At 40.3% G+C, this 24,174-nt stretch overlaps 1 protein-coding gene across 8 annotated transcripts in view; it reads right to left on the bottom strand.

Moving 5' to 3' along the window:
- The window catches only part of LOC124140489 (dipeptidyl peptidase 4-like), a 544,190-nt gene that overhangs the window by 183,460 nt on the left and 336,556 nt on the right, over positions 1 to 24,174 (bottom strand). Inside the window, exons 1-2 of one of the 8 annotated variants that reach the window (XM_048382361.1) lie at positions 12,322 to 12,557; positions 11,772 to 11,839 (exon numbers count right to left, since the gene is read on the bottom strand). The exons of 5 other annotated variants lie outside the window; for them this stretch is intronic. In XM_048382361.1, coding sequence (XP_048238318.1) covers positions 11,772 to 11,839; positions 12,322 to 12,331 — 78 coding nt within the window. In that variant the 5' untranslated portion in view covers positions 12,332 to 12,557. Of the gene's footprint in view, positions 1 to 6,146; positions 6,320 to 11,771; positions 11,840 to 12,321; positions 12,558 to 22,497; positions 22,649 to 24,174 lie in introns of those variants that run through there. 2 more of the 8 variants (XM_048382366.1, XM_048382360.1) reach the window with 2 other exon arrangements.

The raw sequence follows: 24,174 nt of genomic DNA, 5'->3' as shown, positions 1-24,174 counted from the left end.
CACTGGCAGTCTAGACACGGACAGAGTCGACAGTTTGGATGTGCATTTCTTCATTCATCACTGGGATGGGTTGTACCAAGGACATTCGTGACTGAACATGCAGTCCAACTCTCTGATTTCACCCAATGTATGCTAAAACCCTGTGTTCAAGATTGGCCTAAAAGATTAGATGTGGAAGTAGTCTGTCAGTGTTTATGTCATTTCAAGGATACAGTCTCATATAAATGTTTAAAAGTCAGCATGTGCCGTCATTACACTCATGAATGTCAGTTAACATCCATGTGATTGGCCTGTTGTCCATTGGAAATGCTGTGTATCATGTAAACTTCTCATAAAAGAAAGTAATTGTATTTCTACTTATTTGTGAAAATCCTTAAGTTCTCATTCCTTATGTGCATTATGTATACTGAACCGCAAAAGAAACATCACCATGGCGTTATTAGAAATCTTATTTGTCCAAACACTGTAAACATACTTTGAGACATATTAAAAAGATGAAACTTGGCAAAACTGATCATCAAGGTTGAAATGAAAGTGTCAAATATTCTTAAAGTGAAACACAACACTGGCAAAATGGCATCCCAAGTCAGTATCTCGTGTGTCTCTGAGGAAGGCCTGAGGCAGTTCAGTTGTTGACCTTAGTCGGACGTTATTCAGCCGTCTTTGAATCTCGTACCACAGGTGCTCAATGGGATTTAAATCAGGACTGAGGGCAGGCCACTGCATGGTTCTGATGCCATTCTGCTGGAGGAAATCTCTTGGTGCTCTCGCAGTGTGGGCATTGGCGTTATCATGCTGAAACTCGTGGTTGTGGTGACGTGCCAAATGTGGTATGGCGTGTGGTCTCAAGACTTGATCAATGTACCAAGCTGCTTGTGACACCATTGCCTCTCCCAGGACCGATGGAAGACCACAGGACCGACCCTCTGTGCAAGACCAATTCCACCCCACACCATGATGTTTGGACCAGACCACGAGTCTCTCTCAGCAATACAAGCATCCAATTAATTTTCCCCATGGCATCGCCAGACTCTCTCTCTGCCATCTGCTGTTGAGATACAGTAACGGCTCTCGTCTGAGAAGAGGAGTCTTCTCCACTGCTGGAGGCGCCAATGCTGGTGCTGTGTTGCCCACTGAAGACCGTCCCGGGGATGACGTGGTGTCAGAATGGGTCCTTGGTGTGGCCTGTGACAGAGGAGGTGTCTGCTCGTCAATTGTCGACTCATATTGTCCGCACTAATGTGTCGCTGTTGTGTCCCCATGGTCTGTCTAGCAGTTTCCGCAGCAGTAACAAAGTGATCTTGAAGATGCTGTCCTACAATCTGACGATCCTGACGTCAGGTTGTGACCCTTGGTCTTCCATGTGGTCAGTCATCTGTAGTGTTGGTGGTCTGGTACTGCTGTATATGGTCCTTACGTGGACTTGAAATGCATTGGCTACTTGCTGCGCGGTTTGTCCAGATTGCAATAGTCCAAGGGGTTGGTGTCGCTGATTTCTTGTCAATCTTGGCACATGGTAGCAATTCAACAACGAATGAATGTTATCCGATTGAATGGGGGAACAAAAGTGAATTTCAATTTGCACAGAACTCACGTGCATCAGATTACCATGGCTGTTGCCTGATGCGTTTGGGCGATCGGTTTTATTGTCATCTGCTTTGTTTTTTTATCATCAAATTTCATTTTTCCAGACAAGGTTATGTTAAATTTTAGAAACTTTGACAAAATTTACCCAGATATTTAAATGACAACTTTTTATGCAATGTTACTTGGGGTGATGTTTCTTTTGCGGTTCAGTATATGCATCCTGGTTAATTAAAATTATAAGATTTGCCCATTTCTGAAACTTAAAATCAGAACATCAAGAACATCAATGATATTTTTAGTAAAATACCTTTACTGGCATAGCTCTCTGATAAACCATTTTTGAAACATGCAATATCTTTGTATAGTATGTGTTTATGAGACTGTAACAGAGAGATGTGAAGAACAAAGCAAAACAACAAAGCAAAACACATTTCCCCAGCACCATCCAAACATTTCAGTGTCATGTTATGATGAGAGCCATTTTGGGTTTATTCATGTGATATTCCTGTGTCAATAGTGACTGATAAAAGTGGAAGTGTGGGTATTGTAGGTTATCTTTAACCATCAATACCTGTAAGTTTGATGATGTAGACCCATTGTACCATTGAGGGGAATCAAACCCAGACCTTATATGTGTGTTGAGTGAACACTTTAACTACTGGGCTACCCTGCTGCTCTGGATTGAATAGATACTCAGTCTGAATGGTTGAAAAATGGATGTATGTTACATGGATGCTTGAATAAAGGGAGCATGTTTTACAGGTGCTTGAATAAAGGGTGTTGGATTAAAGGATGGATGTTAGATGGATGGTTGAATAAAGGACGGATGTTAGATGGATGGTTGAATAAAGGATGGATGTCAGATGGATGATTGAATAAAGGATGGATGTTAGATGGATGGTTGAATAAAGGATGGATGTTAGATGGTTAAAAAAAGGATGGATTTTAGATGGATGGTTGACTAAAGGATGGATTCAGATGGATTGTTAATTAAAGGATGGATGTTAGAGGATGGATGTTAGATGGATGGTTGAATAAAGGATGGATGTCAGATGGATGGTTAATTAAAGGATGGAAGTAAGATGGATGGTTGAATAAAGGATTGATGTTAGATAGATGGTTAATTAAAGAATGGATGTTAGATGGATGGTTGAATAAAGGATTGATGTTAGATAGATGGTTAAATAAAGGAAGGATGTTATATGGATGGTTGAATAAAGGATGGATGTCAGATGGATTGTTAATTAAAGGATGGTTGAATAAAGGATGGATGTTAGATGGATGGTTGAACAAAGGATGGATGGTAGATAGATGGTTGAATAAAGGATGGATGTTAGATGGATGGTTGAATAAAGGATGGATGTTAGATGGTTGAATAAAGGATGGATATCAGCTGATGTATGCTTGAATAAAGGATGGATGTCAGATGGAGGGTTGAACAAAGGATGGATGTTAGATAGATGGTTGAATAAAGGATGGATGTTAGATAGATGGTTGAATAAAGGAAGGATATCGGCTGATGTATGCTTGAATAAAGGATGGATGTCAGATGGATGGTTGAATAAAGGATGGATGTGAGATGGATGGTTGAATAAAGGGTGCATGTTTTACACATGCTTGAAAAAAAGGATGTATGTTAGATGAATGTTTGAAGAAATGACTTTTGTCAGATGGTTGCTTAAATAAAGGATGTGTGTTCAATGGATGTGAGCTGATGTGGATGATGAAATAATTGGGTGCAAGAGGTGGATGGTTGAATAATGAAACAAGTGTTGGAGGAAAGTCAACTGGGTGGTAAAATATAGCAGTTGGGTGGACAGAAGTCTCACTCAGAATAATAAACAAATCAAACTGACGAGAAAAGGAAAAACTATTTCTTACATATGGTATATTTGTTTGCTCTTCCACAGTAACGAGTCATCTATCATAATATTCTCAACACATCGTCCATCTATATGTCAATTTTAACTGACAACATGATGCAACTTTGGTTTTCTCAAAGCTAGAACTGATAAAAATTCGGCCTAAGGAGCTTTTGCAGGGCTGAAATGCCATTGTCACCAGAAGGAATTGCATTTGAGCCACACACTGATCAATATCTGTTTCACAACAACATACTGCTTCTATATTCTCTACCATATGTTGTGCAGACACTTCAGTGAGAAAGGCCACTTGGTCAATAACTCAAAGAAAATATGTATTTTTATCAACTGTTTAATTGATTTTATTTCACATGTTCACTGTCCAATCCTGATCTACATTTTGACAAAAAATGAACTTCCCAAACAAAATTATATATACATTGCAACAAAAAAAATTAATACCCTTTCAAAGATCTTGGATGCAGCCTTGATTCTACACTTACATGTTATAATCTGATAACCATCAAACCTCAATACAGTTTGTAATTTGTAATTTGGTGATGAGTAACAAAACGAGTCAGGAATTAGTCTCAAAAAAGTTAAATTGTCATGTTTATAAGTTGCGAAAAAAATATCACTGCAACTTTCTCAGTACAATGTAAAAGCTTTTTCAATATACTTATTTGAAAAATGAATAACATTAGCTGCCTTAACTTGCTGAGAGACAAGAAGATTTAACTTTATTTCTGATTTCCGTGACCTTAGTGAGAATGTTCATCGGTTGGTGGCTACACGGTCAACAGAAACAGGATCGATCCCTTGAATGTCCTTCACCCTGGGGAGGGGGATGTCACACAATCACACTGGGAGGACAGGAGATACATCATCGAGTGGACCATGACATTATTTTGGGATATTTAGAGTTTAACACCAGGACCCTTCATCCCACAGACCCACAGCCAAACACATATATCTGCTTTGATACATATATATACGCTATGGTACAAATATTGGGACCTGCCAGGAGAGAAGGGATGATGTGCTGTGACGTCATAAAGACGTTTGACGTCAACTTATTTCAGTGAAGATCCCCATGTGCGCGGACTATACAAAAATATCTTATTTTTTCTCATTGGTTCGTAATGTAATAAAAACATTACCGTATTCGACATAATAAGCGCCCAGGGCGCTCTCAAAGTTAGAAATAGGGTGGTCTTATTAGAATATTATTTTGGTGAAAAAAAACAGAGTTGAAAGATCGTAAATTTTGTGGTTTATGCTGACAGCCTGAAATGTTTACATACGACAGATGTATTTTTTCCAGAATTTAATTTTCCATAATTAAGAATGCACATAACATACGTATTATACACGAATGAATAAGTCCTGTGTACATTGATCAATTGGAAGGGGTGCTAATTGGGATTGTTCACTAGCAAATATATTAGAAAATATCGCGGTGGGCGCTTATTAGAGCGGGGCGCTTATTACGTTGAATACGGTATTTCAAATTTTTCAGCATACATGTCTACTTTGAATTCATCAGACATTATGTCTGCAATTATTACATAGCAGTTATAAGTCGGAAAATGAGCCCAATGTTTGATGTCAATGTATCTCTGTAATAAATATCAACTGGAGTTTGTGAAATGTATTATGTTTTAAAGCTCCTGTAGTTTTAAAATATAATGAAAAGTCAAAATGTGATTTTTCAGCCATAAGGTCCCTCATCTCATGTTTCTTCCCATATGTGCAATGACACACATGGCAGCTATGGTACGAATGTATTTGCTATGGTATAAACGTCAGGCACTGATCAGCAGTCCAAGGGAGACCTCCACCACACACTTGTACATTGACAACTGTGTTGTCTGACCTCAATCACTGTACAAGCAGTTGTCAATCAAATATATTGAACATGTGCCTCAACATGCACGATAAATGCAACAGATTGGGAGGAATCTTGCATACCTTGTTATAGATTTCAATAACATACATTCTGTCTTCTACATATGAAGAAAATTGTGATATTTAGATAAATCAACTTTTTAAATACCGGTATATAAATTTCATATTTACTTCTGAAATCTAAATACAATTCTTTGGCACATAAGCTTGCATGTATACTTATTGGGACATATCTCTTAATTATGAATATTCATAATTTATATGGTGAATATTTGATATGCAATTCTTTGCCATACAAGTGTACATGTATTTATACATATCATTAAATATCTTTTAAATATGCAATTTACTAATGAAAAAATGTGGATATTCAATGTGAAAATAATCAAAGGTACCTTCACCATGTTAATAACAAGTGTATATATGATCTCATACGCAAGCCATGCTGTATCCTTGGAGAAAAACAACCTGACTAGCTTTTGATACGTCCCCTTTAATAGTAATAATCATACTGTCTTGTCACGGCGTTATCGTGTTGAGGTAACATCCGATTAATAAAATACTACTTATCAATGTTTAACGTCTATTTATATAACAAATCATATTAAAAAGCGGTGCATTTATCAAAAGTATTGTGTAATTATCAATGCAAAATATACAATTTCCAACAGGTGTTGACAATATTTCAAACGACTAAAAGATGACGTGATTTGAGCGTTAAAACGAGGTACTTCCCTACCACAGTATCTGCACATATTATAACAGAAGAAACGTTAGTGAAAGTCCTACTTCCTCGTCCATGAGACGCCTGTTTCCACCATCTTCCATGTCCAGTTGCTCGTAGCGTCTGCCGGACGATACTTTAGTTCTCATTTTCTAAACACAACGCATGGCAAACACATTGCTCGAATGCAACAAAAATCTCAGCCGACATATTTTTCTTGTCCGCGATTACGGGAACCCCCTACGTCAATCTATGCAAACTGTTATTTCATTGGTCGATATTTCCAATCGGTTAATCTCGCGAGGGGGTGAACAGGTAATATTTCATCCACAAATCTGTCATTATTCTGGCATGTTTTCCACATTAATGTCGTGATACCCAACTAAAAGCACTTTGGTATATCACATTAGTAGCATTTTCGTTCAAAACAAACTATTTCCTTCATTTTCTAACTACAGCCCTCAACCTCTCTTACAGAATTACACAATAAGATCGTCCAAGAACGGAATTCCCTCACGTGAAGTGGGATTTCCCAGCAGGTGATTTCCGAAGCCAACAAAAGTAACAATGATTTAGTCGGACAACACACGCAGCGGGAGTGTGAGCTAATAAATCTTCTGTCGCAAACTAACAGACCGCGACTTTCCGTCTCTCAACGCAAATAGATACCGCTTTTCAAAAAGATCATGAGAAGATTTAATGGTTTATTATGTGACCCATGCGATGGACATGAATCAATAAAAGTTTTACCAAAGTATTGGTTAGTGTCATTGGTATAAAAGAAGCCTATCCGGAACTGATCGGAAACGGGGCATGCATGACTTGATACACGACATTGCATTTAAGAAAACAGTCGATAGTCGTTCTATTGCTGCGTTTGTTAAAACTAACAGCTGCGGTGGTGTATCGTGTTGGAGGTGTCATTTCCTTGATCGACAGACCGTCTTCGGGGAATGTATCAAATTAGTGACAGTGACATTAAAAATAATTATCCCCAAATTTATCTCTTCTTGTCTGTTACATTGGCGGACTATAGCATTGGATAATGCCTTGAAAAGTCTCTGACGTACGGGAGAGTAAAATTTACTTTTGTAATTTCTCTTCTCGTGTTTGATTAAACATTTGCTTGTCTTATTTCTTCATATCTGTGACAAATTAGTTTTCATAATACTTTTCTTCAAGCAACTTCCTTGTTCAGTAACTTGAAGATAATTACAATACGTCTAAAAAGAAACGTACAACAGAAAACAAGCCAATTATACGTATACATACATGTATACTTTAAAGCGCATTAAAGCGGGGTAGTTTTCAAATAACCGTAACTCATATAACTAGGCTTTTACACATGTTTCTCTATCTCCACCCAATGACTATCGGACCCGGGAAGATCCGGGGGAGGAACAGGTCTTCAGCAACAATGCTTGCCCTAAAAGGCGACTATGCTTGCCGTAAGAGGCGACTAACGGGATAGGGTGGTCCGACTCACTGACTTGGTTGAAGCATGTTATCATTATACCAATTGCGTGGGTCGATGCTCATGATGTCAGTCACTAGATTGTCTGGTCCAGACTCGATTATTTACAGACCGCCGTCATATAGCTGAAATATTGCTGATTGCGGCGTTAAACAAACAAACATACAAACAAACAAACATTGACTATGGAAACGAAAATAAGAGTATTTCCCTTTTTGCGCTAATCAATGAACACCACATGCCTATGTCCAACCGGCATTCCAAATAGGTCTGGAGCTGTGTGGGTTTGGTTTAACGACGCATTTAACAGTATTCCAGTTGTATGACTACGTATCAGCTTAATGTGGGAGGAAAGCCCGAAGGGAGGCAGGTCTCAGACATTTACCACTTTGGCGAAACCCACAAACACCGGTATGGCCGAAAGACCGAGAAACATAATCTGGGCGAGCCGGGACTCGAAGCCACAATCATGGGTTGCTGGAGTGCCCAAGGGACGCAACTCTGCACAGTAAATTGCGGCGCCTAAGACGACAACGTCACCCGTGCTATTTGGCCCCTAATGGGTCTGGAAGATAGGTTGCCAAAAAGTATAGGCAGGTCTAATAAGGCAGTATAGATGGTGGGTTTAACATGGATGTAGCCGACGTGGGAACGAAGGTTTTCTTGAACAAATTATTTTCTTAATTTATCGATATTTTCACGTTTTTAACAGGGGTTTCGTAGCATAGCTATTGGCCTTTACAGTCAAGGTGTACTTCATAGAAGGGAATGTACAAATAATAAACCAGCATGCTACCGTTGTAACGGAACTGAAACATCAATGTGAAATTTGCATAGTTTGGAATCGAACCATAGCTTGGGTCTTGTAGGAAGATAATGGACACTGTTCTCCTGCAACGAATTATACTGAAACAGTTGTGGGACAAGGAAGCTGACGACAGCCAAATGGCTATTACACTCGATTATAGAATAATCGGTTAATATTCACAACATGACGCATCTCGTATGTACTAACGCTATCATCACCCAACGTCATGGTCATCAAAGATCACATATTCAAAATATTCTATTTTCGAAACAAAAATAAATATGAAGCGTAAATCTCAATCAACAACAAAATTAAAGTATTAACTATCTGTATCTGTCTGGATTAAAATGGAATTGTCGGCGTATGTTCCATCAACATGATCAGACTACCGGCTTTTAAACTGAACCAACCGTGAATTCTCTTGTCTACATTTTGTAAAGAACCCCGGGAATAGACAAACACGAGACCACTGACAGTCAGACTGAATACAAGCTTAATATTTACTGGAACAATGACGTAAACGAATATCCTCTTCGCTGATTAGAGGTCTTTTTTTTAAAGAATCAAAGAGAAACCGTCCTGTGTGTAAACTATACGTTCAAAGCACAATGACCAGTACCTGAGCATTGTCACGAAATAATCAATAGCACTGCCTCGTGCCCCTGCATATAATACGCCCATGCATTCAACCCCCACGGGAGCATGCTCTAAATCAAATAATACATGAGAGGCCCCAGGAATACTAAATAATCTACAAAAATCCTCTCATCTTATCTCTGAGAATACAATTTAGGAGCGTGGTCAGAAGATGATGGACTTTGATGGCTATTACATTTCGTGCCCTGGCATCAAGGAGCAATCGACAGGACCTTTTATTTAATCTGAGAGGGAATTTCGATGCCAGTCTTGTTCGGAGAGTCTGTAGCAGGGGAGGTGGTTTGGCCTATATTGTTATCCAAAAGGGCAAATAATTGTTATGGCAAACCCAGTAAGCATTTTGAGATGAGAATGTATAAATAAGTAATGGATTAAAGCATTGAGCTTTGAGTTAGGCCAAGGTGACATCGCGCCTCTGAGTGGGCTTCCTGTCATCGTATTTAGGTTAAATAACGCTGCAGAATGTAACGCCTTCTCCTGGGCCAGCGTTCAGTGGTTGTTGCAAGGCGAGACGTTCTTATTAGGGAAGGTAAATGTCGCGGGGAGATTGTTTGAGAAAACAATTTTCTTGCCACTTTCACGACTTCCTTTAGCACAGGGAGTATATCAGCGTAAAGTCCGTTTGGATGTTGAGTTTGGGTGCTATGTTTTTGAGCATTTCTATGTATTCCCATGCGTTCAGTTTGTACACAGTCTCACTATTAAACAACTATTTTAATATAGGTTTGTTATTTAGCAATACTCAGCAATGTTCCTGCTATATGACGGCGGTCTGTAAATAATCGAATCTGGACAAGACAATCCAGTGATTGACATCATGAGCATCGATCCACGCAATTTGGATTCGATGACATGCATTAACCAAGTGAAAGAGCCTGACCACCCGATCCCGTTAGTCGCCTCTTATGTCAAGCACGGGTTGCTAAAGGCCAATTTTAACCCGAATCTTCCCGGGTTTCATTTTAATGAGATTGGATATGCAGTATAACATGATCCATATGCGTTCGGTAACTTACCAATCAACAGTTCAGTTAAGTCACATATGTAACATAATCAAGAAATTCAAGAAATATTCTTATAAAACAAACTTTAAATGTATGGAAAGTACAGAAAGATGTACATTTACTCAACATTATTTGGTTGGAGTATTTCGCACCCGTTACAAATTATCAACGCCAAAAATGATCATACAAATTGAGTATGAGCCAGTACTGACATCCACCAATCACCGCCGGTTTAACGCTTCACTCAAGAGCTAACAGCTGAAACAGCTTATAACAAAAGGTTCTCCCTTGTCTTCAGCATTTAACAGTTACGATGCTCTACTGTTTACGAGGAATTCTTGAGAGACAGAAAAAAACCGATTAACACTCAAACCGATATAAATTCAAAAAAGAAATAGAAACAGAATAACAGTACTGTTGAGGACACATATTTGTAACTGTCACCGGCTCAATTGAGAGATGGTTTTAATATCGTTGTATATAGAGAATTAGTAAAAAAATATATAAAAATAGATGTATGTAAAGATGACATAAAGCAATCACCTTTATCTTAAAGTTCTGAAATATAAACAATGATTCGTCTCGTGTTAGTTAAAATGATATGAGATGGATTATAATTATGAATTTAACGACTGACGTACCCTTTATTATTATTATCATTATTATTCTGAATTTGAAAAATAACATCCATGATTCCAGTTGAAAAGTGTAACGAAACGTTTATTTTAACATCACTCCCACCCAACCCATCTCTCTCTTACACCTCTCGCACATTCCTACCCCTCTTATCTCACTACTGTCTTTACCTCTCAATCCCCCCCTAATTCACCCCTGCTTCTCCCCTCTACCCCCCCCCCCCCCCACACACACACACACACATCTGCCCCTCCCAACACACATCTGTCTCTCCGCTCTCATTTCCCTCCCCCCACTCCTGCCTCTCCCCTCCCAATCTTACCCCTCACTTTCGCCTCTCCCCTCTCATTCCTTTCCCCCTCACTTCTGTCCCTCCCACCTCATTCCTGCCTCTCCCCTCTCACCCCCCCCCCCCCCAACTCCTGCCTCTCCCCTCCCAATCTTACCCCTCACTTTCGCCTCTCCCCTCTCATTCCTTTCCCCCTCACTTCTGTCCCTCCCACCTCACTCCTGCCTCTCCCCTCTCACCCCCCCCCCCAACTCCTGCCTCTCCCCTCCCAATCTTACCCCTCACTTTCGCCTCTCCCCTCTCATTCCTTTCCCCACTTCTATCCCTCCCACCTCACTCCTGCCTCTCCTCTCTCATTTCCATGCCCCTCTTCCGCCTCTCAATCCTACGATCCCCCCTACACCTGCCAATCCCCTCTTATTCCTACTCCTCCCATCTCACTTCTGCCCCTCCCATCTCACTCCTGTCTCACACACCAGCCCCTCCTCTCTTACATCTTCCCTTCTTCTTTCACCCCTGCCCCTCCCCACACACCCCTGCCCCTCCACTCACACACCTGCCCCTACCCTCTTACACATGTCCTTTCCCTCTTACACCTGTCCCTCCCCTTTCACCCCTTTCTCCCCTGCCCCTCCCCACACACCCCTCCCTTCTAAGCTCACACACCCACCTCTCCCCTCACACACTTGTCCCTTTCAACCCTTCTCTCCTTTCACCCCTGCCACTCCCCTCACACACCTGACCCTCCCCTTTCCTCTCAGTCCGATCACGTTCTTCTCAGCATTAGTTACCATGATCATGTTGATGCCATCAATAGCTTACCTGAAGATCAGAAAGACCAGACCCAACCACAGAGTACGCGCGGGATCGCTTCGCTCCGCCAGCGACTAGTATAGACCAAAGTAATATTCTTGATTATGCATGACATTCATCATAGGTTAATAGCCAGCATAAGGAAACAGCTGATTAATGAATACATTGTGCTGATTGATACACACACACATGTTGAACAACCCACGCGTGAGTGGGAAGAGATTTAATATACAACCGCTCCAAATACCATTATTTGATATATAATACTGACACCCTGAACAAATCCTAGTAATATTTTAGAAATAATTAATAATTATAAAAACTGATATGACTGAAATCAATATTCGCATCAGTGCCATGCGTGGTAGACAAGGATGTCTCCTAGGCCCCCGCCATTTCATTTGGCACTGAGGTCATTAAGTGTACAACATGTCGCAACATAACAATTAGTTCAGAACGAAGAAGATCAAATCCATTTCTACCACTATGGTAAGCAGTACTCTATCAGACATCATATTCAATACAAGGCTTAATGCCGTCATGCAATAACACCACTCATCTGCCTGCATATCTGTGCCAGTACTTCCGTGAACTGAGAATTCGGCTTTGGCTGTTAACCCTCAACGAGCTGACGATTATTCCCAACAAAGAGTATCATTCCATAGAATTCTGGCCAAAGATACAGGGTTAAATCCACCCTCTGCACAATTTTCTTCCAAATAAACGTCGATTTCCGTTACATTTCTAAACATCGAATGTTAATATCCTTCATTTATCCCAGTTCGAGTCCTCTATAAATTCCAGTACTCATGTTAACTCATTAACACATCTCAGTTACCTCCCTTTGTTGTGATCAGACATTCCAACTAAGGACATTGTGATACCTCCATTATTCAGGCGCCATTAGTGCTTGTTGCAAGCTGTTCATGAGCCTTCAATATTGTGAAAACATCAAGATGTTGATCCTTATCCCTATATTTAAATATGGTATGAACACCTGTTACACATGTATACAGGCTGCAGTTAAAGGTTTGAATGCAAGTCGGCCTGTGTTCGATACGACACGTTATTGTGGCAGCGTCGCGGCGTTCTCTTGCCGCTATAATAAGCATACCATCTACCACACGGCGGGGTACCAATGCATTATAAGTCACAACACAATCGGCCATTATTGCAATTATTGTTATTTAATTGCTCACTTATTTACTTATATGTACTGTGAGAATATTGGATTTTATTAAGACACGTGCAATTAACTCTTATATGACTGGGTGATGAAATCATGTGTACACTTTCAATGTAAAACCACAAACTTAGCAGCACGTTTTAAAACGTTTTGTCAAGTCAGCATTTTTCGTTTTTGATTATTCACCACACTGACCTTTACAAAATTGCATCATAAACCAGATATGAGCTGACTTCTGAGCCCAAAGTCCTACTCTATCAATAAGACATCGTAATCGATACGTGTTAAAAGTCCAAAAGTTAAAACCTTGGATCCTAAAAGTGCAATTTCAACATTAAACAATTCTGGCGTGTCCTCATGTGGAATTGGAGCCTAAAGGACTACATATAACATCATCGGCTCATACTGTTAGCTACGAAGGGGGCACAGGTGGCCCAGCCCTTGGGCACGCCAGAAACCTATGACTGGGGGTTCGAATCCCGGTTCGCCCCGATTAGGGTGCTAGGTTTGTCAGCACCATTCCCGTGCTCGTGGGTTTCACCGAAGTGGTAAACGTCTGAGACTTGCACCACTTCGGGCTTTCCTCCCAAATTAAGCTGACACGTCGTGATATGACTGGAATAATGTCAAAAGCGGCGTTAAACCCAACTCACTCACTCACTCACTGTTTGGTTGAAACATTTTAAGCATGTAAGGGGGTTAGTGGTTATTGCTTAAAGCTGCATCAGCATACTTGTAGCTATTCGTGGCAATATAAGGGAAAATTGATAATGGTAATATTTAACACCTTGATAAGCGAACACGTATTATGGTCGCCAACAGATGATCATGAGTCAAAGGAAACGGACACAGGTTCCTCGAGATTATGCGACTGATGTCACTAGAATACTGAACAAACTTTAATTTAGAGTCACATGGATTTTGTTGTTTTTTGTTTAATGCCGTTTATCAATCTACACAATTAGGGATACGATGACAGGCAATAACCAATTTATCGGGCCTGACCACCCGATCCCGTATTTCGACTCTAACAAGCATAGTCGCCTCTTACGTCAAGCATGGGTTGCTGAAGACCGATTCTCAATCCGGATCTTCACAGGTCAGAGTCACATGGAAGGCTTTCTGCTTGGGACTATAAACTTATCAGCAAGTCGAAAAACACGTGAAGTCAAGGGTTAGGTCTTGTGATCAAACTGTTCTTTGCAGCAGCACATTAATCCTCATCCATGGTCTATAGGTTCACGTCATGTGTATCCAATACAAAGATGAAGTACAGGTGTGTGTGCTGCAACACTTTCTCAAAAGTGTTTATAATAAGTATATGGTACCATGATCTCAATGTGCTCACAAAACGATGTACATTTGTATTTAGCTTAGTGAACATCTACTTTTACCATTTTTGTATAATTGCTGAAATCACAAGACTGTTCCTTTAAACATATAGGAGAGTTTAGCGTCATTGAAGACATAAAACAGGTAGGACTGCGTCGTAAAGAACTCACTGTACAAAAAGACTGTATTGTCACAAATAGGGAGAGAGTTCAGCGTCCAAAAACAGTGAATCGTAAACACTCAGTACGACGCCATTATATGTCCGGGTACATTTTGCAGTCCCGGAAGTCATGCTTCGGGAGCTTGTGTTAAAACAACACCTTGGTAGTCTGCAGTGATGTGTACCAATCAAAGGGTTAATCATTACTTTAATTACATAGAGACAATGTCACACACGGTGCAGTGGTTGTTAGGTACAGTGTCTAGACAAACAGGTCAGGCAGCACAACCCACCACCACTAGTCTTCAAAGAACCTTTCCTAGAGTGACACTGACAGAAGAACGGTTTTGTAGGTTGTTGCTGACAACACAGACACACGTACCGTGCCGACTGAGAACGCAAGGTGGCTGGCACTTGACGAGTCGACATCAGCTAGCAGCCGCATCAATGAAACAGCCTGCCTCTAAGGTATTGGCGAACGAATTATTGAAAACAATGAAAAACACATACCATTTTTTCATTTAAACGTTTATCAAAATAACCGCATATTTCTTTATTAATCGCCAGGAACATGATCAACCGAAAAGAAATGTGTACCCTGAGATTGATGAAATTGTATCTTCTGGCAATGAGTACTCGAAGAAAATATCGGTCAACAATCTAATACAAAAAATAAATTGTCCTTGGAAATGCTCGAAAAAGATAATTATGCTTCAGAAAGTAGAAAAAACAAAAGGACATACATAGTTGCAAGACGTGCGTTAAAAGAAATAGGCTCATAGTTTCATATAATTAAATATCTGGTTTTGCAACTTTAGATGAACAATATCCAGTGGCCACACAAAATCCCCCACTCCCTATACACACACAAACACACACCTACATCAGTATATTAAATGGTCGATCCCCTTTAAATATTTAAATATTATTTCAGCGCTGAATTTCCATTTACGCCCATATATCTCTGGCACTGATATTCTCTGGCGAAGACATCTTGTATTTACAATTGAAGCAAGCTGTAACGAAAAATGTTAGTAATTTGCTGATAAGCAACTGTAATATACAGTAATAAAGGCAGAGCTAGGACTATCGATCCCTTCCATTGGTTAAATAGAAACATTATAACAGTTTCCATACGGTACCAGTAATAATGTGGTATGAATTCCTGAAGCAATTATGATTGACGTGTGTAAACCTACATCTGTTATGTACTACCAGTTCGATATACAATGTATGGTTCAGCATTTGTGCCCCGAGACCGATTTCAGTGTATATATTGATAATCAACAATTCCTTTATTTGTCGTCCATGGAAACCGCGGTAGAGTAGCCATCGAATTTCAACATCTCAAGACCCTGGCTCCAGATGCTTGATCAGATGTTCGGTGCAGAAAGGACAAGCGTAGGAAACTCTACAAACGATTGCTCTATTGCGTTTGGTGAATATTACACACGGAGACGGAATTAACACAGTTCCATATACAACAGATGTTAGCATTCCGTTTATATTAGAGTAACGACTTGTAATCATATTTAACCTTTAACTGAATCTTACCTTCACTTTTTATGTAGGTTTCCAACGAAGTTGGAATGGAGGCATAGGGTAAGGACCCTTTCAGACCCAAAGGATCTGCATAGTATAATAACGGAACAAAACTTTCAGATTTTTTTTAAAGAGGTGTTACCTTTTTATGCAAATTGGGCGAGTGGCGGGTGCTACCGGTAGAGCAGGACATGCGTACCTTTTTCGCGAACACCTGGTGTCATCACGGATTTTCAGTGATCCATTCATACAATTTCCATCACTATTTTGCCTTTTGTTTATTTTGGATCTGTGTCCGGCAGATAACCGAGGCTGATTATTGTTCTGGCCTTGCCGTTTTGAATTAATATGGATGAGAACTTGACTTTGAACTTCATTTCGACAGTTGCATGTTTGAGAATTATGGCATCACTAAAAGCATCGGTAAAGCTAAAGTGTATCATAAAGGCTGACTTTGGTTTTTTTGGAAAGGTGTTTATAAAAGATGTAGACAACAACAGTTCAAATATATTGGAAATAATAACATATTTGGTCACGAACTTGCCCATGCTTAGATTTTCATTTGTTTGAAAAGTTCGAAAAATCGTCCTTTTTCACTCATTTTAGCCATTAGCCAAGTGTGACAAAGAAAACAGCTAGCTGTCTGCAATTAAAAGACGTCTGATAATTTTCAAACCAATATTTCAAAGCTTTCATAAACTTTATAATTTGACGTTTCCAGTGGGCAAAAGGCCCCTTGTCATACATCTTGCTTTGGTTCATGAAATTAAGGCTATTAGGAGTGAGGTGAGGTGAAATGGGGTTTAATGCCGCGTTCAAGACAATTGAACGCGATATCGCGACGTGTGTGTGTGTGTGTGTGTGTGTGTGTGTGTGTGTGTGTGTGTGTGTGTGTGCTTGCGCGCTTGTACTAGTCCAGGCTAATGCCGATTGAGCTGACTAGTCCTTGTTTAAGTCCCTTAATGCCGAGCGCCGTGCAGGGTAACAACAAGCCTTAAGTATACTCTTTTAACATCTTCCGCTCTCCGGGTGGATGCTCTCCCACTAGACTACGGAGGGGTCTGTTAGAGTTAACGTTGGTTAAGTAATGATCACATGATCAGGTTTGTTTATCCTCATCAACATCAACAAAAACCACAAGTTTATGACATCAGACGCAGTATGTCTATTGCTCTTAATCCGCTATCAAAGAATATTTTGGTTATAAATAAAATTAAATTTGTAGGTATACTGCATATCAGATAAATAACTTTACTCTTATCATTCCTTGGTGCACGTGTTAGTCACACACACAAACACACACAAACACACACACACACACACACACACACACACACACACACACACACACACACACACACACACACAAACAAACAAAACAATAGCTGAACATGCTTTAGAAACCATAAAAAAGTGGGAGATAAAAGTTGCCCGCATTTTCAATTGATCTTAAGTTTAGTCTTTTGTTAATTTGTGCTGAAATTCACATACATTTTCGAAATTTTACAAGTTTAGGGAGGAAACTTGTGATCCTGATCAACAAAATCTCAACGTTAAACCACGTTTCAGAAAAAAAAACCGTTTTCATCATACAGATATTCACAAGCCAGGTATGTAATTTATGTATATATTCAATATGATGATTTGGTGGAAAGAACAAAGAGTATGGCCAGAGGCTATCATAAGTGATATATATGAATCTAAACGATATGGAATGCGTGTTAAATGATTTGAAAATACAGGGAAACCATTTATCCCGAGGTAAAAGGCAGTCGAATGTGTCGACTTGTGCCTCGATGAAATATTGAATATTTCAGTTTCTTGTCGCAAGCATCAATTCACTTTCAATATGCAAGGTACGTGAATTATCTACACAAGGAAATATTGATTAGATTTCATTCTAATACTCATTAGCGCACTTTAAATTGATGGGATACTCAAGTGTTGATATTTGTATGGAAGAAGCAAGTATGACGATCAGTTAATTAGTAAACTGCATTAGCCCCATGGAGTGAGTGAGTGAGTATTCAGTTTGCGCGGCGTGTCAGTTTGACGTGGGAGGATGACTCGAAGAGATACATGTGCAACGGGTATGGTGCTGACAAAACTAGAAGAGTAATCGGGAATCTGGGATCGATACCGCGATCAAAAATTTCTGGCATGCCTAAGGGACACGCTCATATCCATAACGCCCCCACCCACGCCCATCCCCCTCCCCCACCCCCACCCCTCTCCCCATGTGTACTGACACAGTGAGCGATAGATATTAGCCATGTCTTACATGGTGTCGTCTTACATGCACTTTTGTCAGTGGGTTATTGTGACGACGTGTTATGTAGTGCAACTAAGCGTATATGTTCTACATTCTTACACATACACTGCAGCATTGAAGGAATAACTTATACATGTAGGTATGAAACGCACAGGTAAAATGATCTAATTAAGATATAACATTTGTGCATGTGTATAGCAATGTTAACCCTGCTTTCTGTAAAGACGTCCATTAATTTCAAGAATGTGACCACATCAAAGAAACCACCTAAATTCCATACCATTACCTATGCATAGAAATCCTACCGAGTGGACATTTCTGTATAAACGTTAACAACAAGAGGGGATGACATCGATTTACAAATGTAAATTTCCCTTTCAAGTCGAACAATATATCATGGGCAAGCATTTGTATTTATACCTCACAGTTATCGAGTTACTTAAACAAACGTCACCTGCTGGTTACAAACTTGTTTCGTCGTTGGTACAGCCAACATTGGTGAATGACGAGGTTGAACACAGTTAATAGAAAACACTTAATAAATAATCTGCAGATTTTACAGGTCTGTTTCAAGTTGGATGGAGGACGTTATATTCTGCTTCGACTTCTGGAAAGACGAAATTGATTTTTTAGATATTCCTTTCGGATTTTTTCTGCATCAGTTGATCACATGAATGGTTTGTGGGCGATTCAGGGGTTTGTTGTACTGAAATCACCGAAAAGTGAGTGAGTGAGTGAGTATGGTTTTACGCCGCTTTTAGCAATATTCCAGCAATATCACGGCGGGGGGACACCACAAATGGGCTTCACACATTGTACCCATGTCGGGAATCGAACCCGGGTCTTCGGCGTGACGAGCGAACGCTTTAACCACTAGGCTACCCGACCGCCCCGAAATCACCGTAAAGAGTTACGTCCTTTAGATGCCAGGATCCGCTAAGCATGGGTTCGAATCTCTTGATTATGATCCCTGGTATTTCACCCCATACCCGGTGTTTGGTTCCACAAATGATAAAATACCTATGAGATGTGTCGTTTAGGATTTAGGCCTAAATCAAGCTGACACCCCGTACTATTAATACAGTTATAACAAACTCACTCATTCCATCATTTTGTCTACATCCGTTACATCTGTGGGGTTAGACAAGGCCTTCGTCATCTGGTCCGACAGCCTTTAAAGTGTGTGTGTGTGTGAGAGTGTGTGTGTGTGAGTGTGTGAGAGTGTGTGTGTGTGAGTGTGTGTGAGAGAGAGAGAGAGAGAGAGAGAGAGAGAGAGAGAGAGAGAGAGAGAGAGAGAGAGAGAGAAGTGTGTGTGTGTGTGTGTGTGTGTGTGTTTCTCATCCCCATGTTCAAGGGATAATGTGTTAAAAATAACGAAGATTTGGTTGGAATTAAGCATCTAAATTGTCTGTTAATACAGATATGTGCAAAATTGGTTCACAAATTGATCATTGGGATATATGTGGATGGTAAAAGTGTTAAAAGTTTCAACGCGGAGTGCTTAACAAAATAGGAAGAAAGAAACACAAACATATTGACTCTCGTCGTTGCAATAACAACTAAAAACGACGTCGTCACAATTATGCAGAAGGTAAAACACAACCAAGTCCAACCAGGACCAACGTCAAACATGTATAAATTTATCTTGACAAAAGCTAAGCACCATGCCTTTTTTCATGTATCTTCACTTCAAAATAACCTTTGGATGCATCTACTCATACCACTGGTCACGACAGTGGTTTCTCTTTACAGTGATCTAAATGACTGGACTTTTATAGTCAGTTAATTCCCTTGCCTCGGGAAGATGATAGAATTTAGGAGCCTGGCCAAATCTGAAAATATCGCAATACAAACCCTGAACATATATGTTTAGACCAACTACAAACTACACATGTACCAACTGTCATTATACTTTGTACCAAAATGGCTAAGTAATGGCCATGAAGAGGTTTTCCAATATGGCAGCCGCAGCGGCCATATTGAAAATCAGATTCGAACCTCTTGAGGTGTCTTCATTGGTGGGTACATGTATGTGAAGCCTCAGACGACTGACAAACAGACCAAGACATAAACTCGCTTGACTTTAAGTGAAGAGCGCTGAACGTGATTGTTCTGTTTGGAAGTACTTAATGGGTGGTGCTTATTTTTTTACGCAGCTTAGAATTCATCTATATCACGACAAGGGACATAAGCTGGTATGACTGTTAGTGGTGGTGCTTATTTTTTTACGCAGCTTTGATTAAAGCCATATCACGACAAGGGACACCAAGAATAGGACTAACAGATTGTACACTTGAAGAGGAGATTCAACGTCACTGGGGTACAACACCCCCCTTAAAAACAAACAAACAAATGAATAACACAAAAACCCGCCCTTTAAACTGATATAAATCAATGGACCAAGCAGATAAAAAATCGGAGTGAGAGATAATATCGCATGGAGCGAGTCACGTTGTACAGTATGACAGACGTAAAATGTGTGACCAGTCACGTGAAACGGACTGAGTATAGCAGATATAACATACGGAGCCAGTCACTTGGAACGGACTGAGTATAGCAGATATAACATACGGAGCCAGTCACTTGGAACGGACTGAGTATAGCAGATATAACATACGGAGCCAGTCACTTGGAACGGACTGAGTATAGCAGATATAACATACGGAGCCAGTCACTTGGAACGGACTGAGTATAGCAGATATAACATACGGAGCCAGTCACTTGGAACGGACTGAGTATAGCAGATATAACATACGGAGCCAGTCACTTGGAACGGACTGAGTATAGCAGATATAACATACGGAGCCAGTCACTTGGAACGGACTGAGTATAGCAGATATAACATACGGAGCCAGTCACTTGGAACGGACTGAGTATAGCAGATATAACATACGGAGCCAGTCACTTGGAACGGAGTAGCAGATTAAGTTTATGGCATCAGTTACATGAAATAGTATAGCTGACATGAAACATGGGACCAGGCACATGAAACATTTTGGCCGATATGAAACATGGGGCCATTCACATGAATCAGTACAGCAGACATGAAACATGGCGCCAGTTGCACGAAACATTTTGGCAGATACCAAACATGGGAACAGTTACATGAAACAGTACAGCAGCCACGAAACATGGAGCCAGTTGCACGAAACATTTTGGCAGATACGAAACATGGGACCAGTTACATGAAACAGCATGGCAGATATAAAACATGGAGCCAGTTGCACGAAACATTTTGGCAGATACCAAACATGGGACCAGTTACATGAAACAGTACAGCAGCCACGAAACATGGAGCATGTTGCATGAAACATTTTGGCAGATACGAAACATGGGACCAGTTACATAAAACAGCATGGCAGATATAAAACATGGAGCCAGTTGCACGAACCATTTTGGCAGATACAGTACACGGGACCAGCTACATGAAACCTATATACATGAAATAGTAACCTGTACAAAGAAAGCAACCGAATTGGTATCAAGGTATGAACGCAGTAGTTTCATACGTAATACTGATTTGTATGTCAAATGATTTAAAATGTGAAATAATATACAACAAAAGAATACGAAATACATCGCAACGCCATTCGCGTTTGATACTACATCCCACCGGTATACGCACTGCCTCATGCAATGAACTTGAAGTATATTAACTAAAAACCCTGAACCAATACAAAACAGATCGATTGACACAAGTCGTTGGCCACGGAGACCAATGAAACGGCAGCTATAGCTGATCGGCAGCATTTTTCATTTCCACAATGTCTTCACACTATTACGTGAATTATTAATAGACTTTAGTACTAAACGACTAGTAACTTCGTCACGATTCTAACATTTAGCGTGAATAAATATCGGCTTATTGGCAAATAAATATTGCTAATCTACGCATGCGTGAAACAGAGACAACCCTACTAAAGAGAAAACCATCAAGCCATTGGTCAAATGCTGAATTTCCCGGGCTTAAGAGTGAAAAGAGCCGCTGTGTGTTCATTTATCATATGTTACTAACGAGTGTGATACACGTGCACAACGTGAGCGTGAAGTCGGACTTCTCACCGTGTTGACTTTGTGATCTGTGAGCGCGTGATCATCGTGCGACCAAATTGCACGTGCACGTTACCTCAAACGATATCGACGTCCCGTTAATCTGCTGTCGTGGGTCCCGCTTTTTCGAAGGTTTGTCAGAGCGCGGGCCGGATGTATTGGAGAACATGACAGAAGCTATTTATGTACTTACTCCTTCGCCAACATCGCTTTCAGCATAGTCTTCCTCCATTGATGAAGATCATGCAACATATATCCAAAGTGTCACTACTAACAGATCAGGCTGTCCATCTGATAACTTTAGATTAAGACTTTCAAAAGTAGCAGCGCCCTGCAATTGCCACCAGCTGTGGTTCCCAAGTCTTTATTATTCACTGTATAGATTGATTAATCAATATCAGCAAACTTGTTCAAGTCTGTCAACCACAAAGACATTAAAACTGACAATAGACACGGATAGATAACTGTTTTATTATGAATGATGCTCGCAAACACTTTCCTCATGGGTATACGCCTTTGTCTTTGGCATAGAAGAGCTCTTCTGAAGGGGAGAGAACTCTGCTTCTTAGAGTTTGACAATGCCTTCTAATCGCTAATCCTTGTATCAATCCATATTAACATATTTCCTTATTTGGTATGTTGTTGCCCCGGTCGTTGCCGTCATCAAAGACTTAAGTCACAATGCATAGATTGATGGGTTGATTCCGTCCTTGTGTGTGGTTATTTATGATCTGGAAATGTTGCTTGAGAAGTCAAGACCCTGAAGGTGAGTGTCAAGGTCAACGGTTTCAGATTAGCTGACGAATCTCTCCCTGTGAAGAAGTGACGCTGTATTTGTCGCAAATACACACTGGAAGAACTAGTACTGTTTATGAGTGACGATCCGTGTCAACTGATAAATAAATCTATCACGCGTGTCCCGGGGATTGAGTGGTGTTCCAGGGAACGACACGATCATCTACATATTTTATCATCCTTTTTGTCCCCTGAGATCAGGTAACTATTTCACGTGGTTCCTCAGCTGGGTTAGAACATACCCAGGTTCTTTGTTCCCATTAGCGTCAGAGATGCAATCTCTGATGACCGATACGTCCACAAAAATGTGATGCCCTTTACTTGTCCAATGACAATTTAAGGATATTCAATACAACCATCAATCCGTCGCGTCAATAAGCAATGTTGTAATTCATGCAATTGTACATTCCAGTTTGCTTTCAATGGTATCGTTCTGGGCCCTTTTGGTTTGGGTCTTGCTGAGCACTTGATCAAAGGGAGACAACTCAGATGAACACTTGCACGTTATCGTGATCGATGTTTATTGACTTCCGCTGCTGGAGAGGTTCATGAAGAGGCAGTTCCGTTATTTACGCAGCACGAGTAGTGTTAATTACCAAAACGGGATTCGGACTATCGATGCTCCAAAGAAGATTCACCCATCCCTGTCTCTGAGAACCGAGATATCAGTCAGTACATCTCATTCAGCACATCACTTTATTGTTAATTAGTCTCAAAGGAATGATTGCCCTGAATACTTATTCTGCAGCTCAAACGCATACACTCCGACTGGGTTGTTTGTTGTTCGTAAAAGGCAAGGTGATCTAGCGTTCAGAAGCTTAAATTAACCAAGAATCTATTGTCAGAATCGATTTGATAATTTCGAGATACAAAGCATCATTACTCATGGGTGTTAGTAGTTTCTTGTGCATTTGAAAACCGTTTTTTCGTCTTTTTTTAATATATTGGATTTCTAATCATGGTTTCGCATTTCAAATTCGGTCATTGATCACGTTGAGCCTAACAGAGTCCGACTAATGATGCCATAGTATATGTTCCCCAGACCACACAAAGTAAGCTAACACACCCGCGATCA

This window comes from Haliotis rufescens, unplaced genomic scaffold (genome assembly GCF_023055435.1).
Source record: "Haliotis rufescens isolate VD_foot unplaced genomic scaffold, xgHalRufe1.0.p SCAF_4, whole genome shotgun sequence".
NCBI lineage: Eukaryota > Metazoa > Mollusca > Gastropoda > Lepetellida > Haliotidae > Haliotis > Haliotis rufescens.
The sequence above is the reverse complement of the archived record's forward strand: the minus strand, read 5'-3'. Positions and strand labels throughout refer to the sequence as shown.